General features: G+C 36.6%; 1 protein-coding gene across 1 annotated transcript; it reads left to right on the top strand.

Annotated features, from left to right (window-relative positions):
• Positions 1-272: 272 nt before the first annotated feature.
• Positions 273-4,449, top strand: LOC121265628 (ACT domain-containing protein ACR10). The gene is made up of 6 exons (XM_041169319.1): positions 273-717; positions 929-1,147; positions 1,651-1,756; positions 2,490-2,826; positions 3,217-3,501; positions 4,041-4,449. The coding sequence occupies exons 1-6, from the start codon at positions 564-566 to the stop codon at positions 4,176-4,178; spliced, it is 1,239 nt and encodes a 412-aa protein (XP_041025253.1). The 5' UTR covers positions 273-563; the 3' UTR covers positions 4,179-4,449.
• The last annotated feature ends 748 nt before the right edge of the window (positions 4,450-5,197 follow it).

The following is a 5,197-nucleotide window of genomic DNA, read 5'->3' as shown; positions in this document are numbered from 1 at the left end:
AATAATATTATAAAAGAAGGATATTTTTATAAAATTATGTTACTTTTATAAAATATTTTATAAAAATACTTCTTATTTAATATATTATTATATAATCTGTTGTATAAAATATTATGTGAAGATCATTTTCCTTTATGAATACAACCCTTCTAACTATTATCTCACTTACTGTCGGAAGTTGGAACCTTTAAGTTTCTCATGCCCTCTTTATCGCACGAATATCTCGCATCCGATAAATCTAGCAACCCTTAACCATCCATGGTCCATACAATCCTCCTACGGAAAAGTGGAGAGAGAGAGAGAGAGAGAGAGGGTGGGAGAGAATTGGACAAGCAAACAACAAGATCCAGTGAAGGGAAAGCAACAACGAGAAGTGAGAGAAGACTTGTCTCTCAGGCTCTATGCTTCTCTGATATTTCTACATCTCAACCCTGCTGTTTCAAGGTTTCTCTCTTCTGAGAGCTACTTGGAAAACAAAGAATATCAGTCCCACAACAAAAATAAAGTGGAAATAAAGAAGAGCTCAGCGCTATTTAAACATTGAAAATCAAGAAGACCATAATATGGGTATACTGCACGACGACGTAGTCGTAATCGGCCCTGTAGGGAGAGAAGGGGAGCCAAGGGTGATTACAGTGAATTGCCCTGACAAGACTGGACTGGGTTGCGACTTGTGCCGTATCATTCTCTTCTTTGGTTTGAGCATTGTCAGAGGAGGTAACTGCGAAAATTAGCTTAAGATTTTGCATATTCTTGGGCAAGAAATTCTAGTTTTCTTTAACAAGTAATGAGTATTTGAGGGACTTTTTTTTTTTTTTTTTTTTTTTTGGTGAAACAAGTAGTGGGTGTCTGAGATTTTTCTCTAATCTTGTGAAATAATGGTTTGTCGAAATCTTAATCAATTTGTTCGTTCATTGTCCGGATGAAGATGTATCCACGGACGGGAAGTGGTGCTACTTAGTGTTCTGGGTAGTAGGAAACTCGACGACGAGGTGGAGTTTGTTGAAGAAGAGGCTTGTGGCGGCCTGCCCTTCTTTTTCTTCAGCTTCTGGGATTTCCTACTACTGCTCCGAATCGCAGCCGCCGAAACCTCCCGATGTGTTCCTCTTGAAGTTCTGTTGTTATGATCGAAGAGGGCTTTTACATGGTATTTTCTTTTTTCAAATCTCCTTCGAAGAATTCATTCAATACTTTATTTACCCTCTTCATGTTTGTCCTGTTTTGACTAGCTGGTACGGATTTCATAATAATCTGGTACAATACTTTTTCTGAAGGAGCAAGATACGACTTATTTGAAATTCATGGAATGAGAAATGTATAAATATTAATGTTTCTGTGACATTCCGGGAATTCAATAGTTCCTTCCCGCGTCAATTGCTAATTCTTGGTCATTGTATTCAACGTTTACTTTTTTTCTTTTCAATCGTTTGTATAAGTCTCATCATTTGGTTTCTATGGTTGGTTTGCATCCTTCCATGAGTAGAATATAAATTGTTAAGAGTCTTGGGGAAAGAAAAGAGAATTTTCACTCTTACACTGGATATTTGTCTTGAGATTCCAAGTTTGAAATTTATAATTTTATGTCTTGGAATTGAAAAACGTATCCTTGTCATTGTGTGACTAGTATGGATATTAATGTTTTTTTGGCAGATGTTACGGGGGTTCTATGCGAGCTCGAGCTAATTATAAAGAAAGTGAAGGTGTCCACCACCCCAGATGGAAAAGTGATGGACCTGTTTTTCATCACAGATACAAGGTTCTGTGTTCTTGTACAATCTCCTCAGAAACTCACATCTTGTCTTTTCTTTTCTAGCATTTCTTCTATTTAATCTATTGCAAGTTTATTGTTGCAGTAAGTGATAGTTATTGGATACTAAAAATTGATTTCATGTCTCATTTGAAATTGGGCTAATATTTTGGTACAAACTTGATACCATCTCATTTAGAAATAACATGAAAAAGAAACTTATGCAGTCCACATAGTTGGGTAGCATTTAAATTTCAAATTATATTTTATCCTAAATATTTAAACATTTGAGTCATTTAAATAGCTCCACTAGTACGATATCAAAATTGAATTGTTGGAAATGTGGAGTTGATATTTAAATCAGGTTAGAATAGAAAAAAATAAATAAAAGAATGATATGTGGTGTTCTGCATACCTCCTATTGTTAATTTTATTTAATTATCCGCTGTATCTCCTTTCTGGTGGAAAGAGGAGGAAGAGAGTGCAGAACTTGATCAATCACAAAAAAAAAAAAAAAAAAAAAAAAAAAGAAAAAAAAAAAAAAGAAATTGTCTCCCAAAGTCATAATTTTAGTGCTACTTTTTGGACCAGTGTGCTATGGCATGCATTGTAAGATACGTGGATATGTGGGAGGAATATTACAAGTCTACTTTGGAACACGTATAAAAAGATTTGTCTTGATGTTGTGAATGTTAATTTTGTTATTGTTCCAAAAGTGACTGTACTGTTTGTTCTTTATTAGGGAGCTTCTACATACGAAGAAGAGGCAGGATGAAACTCGTGTCTGCTTAAATGATGTTCTTGGGGATGTCATTATAAGTTGTGATATTGAAATCGTCGGCCCTGGAATTACTGCATGTTCACAGACATCTTCATTTCTTCCATCTGCAATCACAGAAGATATGTTTGACTTGGAAGTTCCCACCAAACTCCCTACTGGAATTCTAACCTCCCACAGTGTTTCTGTCACAATGGACAACTCACTGAGTCCTGCTCACACTCTCGTTCAAATCGTTTGCCAAGATCACAAAGGTCTTCTTTATGACATAATGAGAACTCTGAAGGATTACAATATTCAGGTAAATTAACAGTATGTTGGTGCAACCTTGTCATGCAGTCCACACATCCTTGGCTAATATCTCATTCCCTTTCGACAAAGATTGCATATGTTATTTACCTATCAAAAAAAAGAAGAGAGAAGATTGCATATGTCATTGATGTTACTCGAAACATTTACGATTATATGTACATCAATTTTAACTCTTTCTTTCTGTTTAATTGGAGTGATTTGCATGTTTCACTATATGAAGCCCCATAATAGCTGATGGAGTTTTATTATTTTTCTTTTCTATATTTGGTTGATTTGGTTGGCATCTACTTGGATGCTACAAAAAAGGTAGCAGTCATGGACTATACCACAGTATCAAGTTATGTGCTAGTAATAATAGACTATCTTATTCTGTATGCAGATTTCTTATGGACGCTTCTCTATAAGACAGAGAAGAAATTGTGAGATTGACTTATTCATCATGCAAGCGGATGGGAAGAAGATAGTTGACCCTAGCAAGAAGAATGCATTGTCTTCTCGTCTTAGGATGGAACTCCTTCGTCCTCTTAAAGTAGCCGTTGTCAGCCGGGGTCCTGATGTGGAGCTGCTAGTTGCAAACCCTGTAGAAATATCTGGCAAGGGTCGCCCTCTTGTTTTCTATGACATCACCCTTGCTCTCAAGATGCTAAATACTTGCATCTTTTCGGTAATTCCTCCTCTGCTTACTATAAAGTTGCATCTTTGCTTGCATATGTTAGTTCTCCCCAGAAGGCATTAGGGATGTCTTAACACTGTTAGCGGATAGAACAGCATACAAGTTATCATGCTTGTATTTCCGCCAGTTGAGTCTCCAACAATTATTCCAATAATCACACACAGCTGATTTGATCTTGAATTATAACGACTTATTTCAATTTTTGACTTCATCTTCCAGTTATACGTATAAAACTACAAAAAATCCTCCCTGAACAATAACCTGGAATCCGATCTTCATTATCTAACCGAAATTCCTAATTCTGAGTTTAGAGACTTGCTCTCTGGTCACAATTTATGAAATCATGGGTGCTTATGGTTTTTACTAAAAAAATGCTTCCCCTTGTCCAGTCATCTCTTTCATGTGACAAAGGTGACTATGATCTTAAGGCAGTATGATATATTCTCCACTATTTGTATTCCTGGAAACTTGTTTGAAGTTTTTTTTCCTTCTTAATGGTGGAAATAAATATGACTTGATTATTTTTCCAGGCTGAAGTTGGGAGGCACATGATTGGAGATCGGGAATATGAAGTTTACAGAGTCTTGCTTGATGAAGGGGATGTCTTGCCTGTTCCTCGGAACAAGATTGAGGAAGGGGTTTGGAAGATGTTGATGGGTTGGGAGTAATATTAACAGATGCAGATACCCTTCTCCTTTCAAAATTGCCACGGGCTTCCTGTACAGTTCACTTCTCCCCTGTTACCATGTCCATCAGATCATATAGGGTATATATTAGTAAACTGCGAGTCTTTCTACATCCTGCTTTATTACTACTGTTAAAAGTAGAAAGATGAGAGTCCGTACTGAAGAGATAAACAAGAGAAAAGTTCTCGTGGCATTGTATACTTCTCAATATGAATGTAAAGTGGTAGATATGGTGCTATTTCATACATGTTCTGATTAAAGTGCAAGTGTCTGCTTAATGGGTGGGTTAATATGATCAAGCTTGCAGTCCAACTACATTCTCTTGCCATGTACATTTGTGTTCCCTTTTACGTGAATTTACAGACGAAACTTGGCGTACAAAACTCCAAGAAGAGTGGTTTCAATCTTGAAAATATAGAAGAGAGCCAATAAATGCCCACTTTTTGCATAAATCACAATCTCAAGCCCTTGAAAGTAGGCAATTGAATGGGGCAATTGCCCAGAATGTTAAGGTGGACATTTGTCACTATTTACTTGTGTAATGTTATTTGTCAAATCTTCAACTTAACAATCACATGATACATGCTTGTCGCATTAGTTGGCTGCCTCAGTGCTGGAATAATTTTTGTGACATTGCTCTTTTGTCTGACTCTCCACTATGTGGGAAAAGGTTGCTTGAAGGGGGCATGTGCAACCCGGGCAAGCGTTAGAGCTACTTTAGCAATGCTTGAGATGAAAGAAATTCGTGGGCTTAACTCATATCATAAAATTAATTCTATCAGAGAAGATTGTTATTCCTTATAAGCATATTCAAGATCTTGTCCACAAGTAATGTGAGATTATTCCTCAACACCCTCTTTCACGTGCAAGTCAATATTTTTTTCTGGTCCTTGTCACAGGGTAAGTAGTGTGAGTCCTTATTCGTCCTGTGATAATCTCTGATACTATGAAGAAATTTATGGTCCTAACTCTTCTCATAAAATTGGTTCTACCAGAAATGA

The sequence above is a fragment of the Juglans microcarpa x Juglans regia genome, chromosome 5D (genome assembly GCF_004785595.1).
Source record: "Juglans microcarpa x Juglans regia isolate MS1-56 chromosome 5D, Jm3101_v1.0, whole genome shotgun sequence".
NCBI lineage: Eukaryota > Viridiplantae > Streptophyta > Magnoliopsida > Fagales > Juglandaceae > Juglans > Juglans microcarpa x Juglans regia.
This window is presented reverse-complemented; position numbering and strand designations above follow the sequence as displayed.

Coding starts and splice junctions, on each gene's coding strand:
- LOC121265628 (XM_041169319.1), top strand. CDS start 564: ATGGGTATACTGCACGACGACGTAGTCGTAATCGGCCCTGTAGGGAGA. Junction 1,148..1,650: donor TCGAAGAGGGCTTTTACATG/GTATTTTCTTTT, acceptor TTTTTTTGGCAG/ATGTTACGGGGGTTCTATGC. Junction 2,827..3,216: donor TGAAGGATTACAATATTCAG/GTAAATTAACAG, acceptor TTCTGTATGCAG/ATTTCTTATGGACGCTTCTC.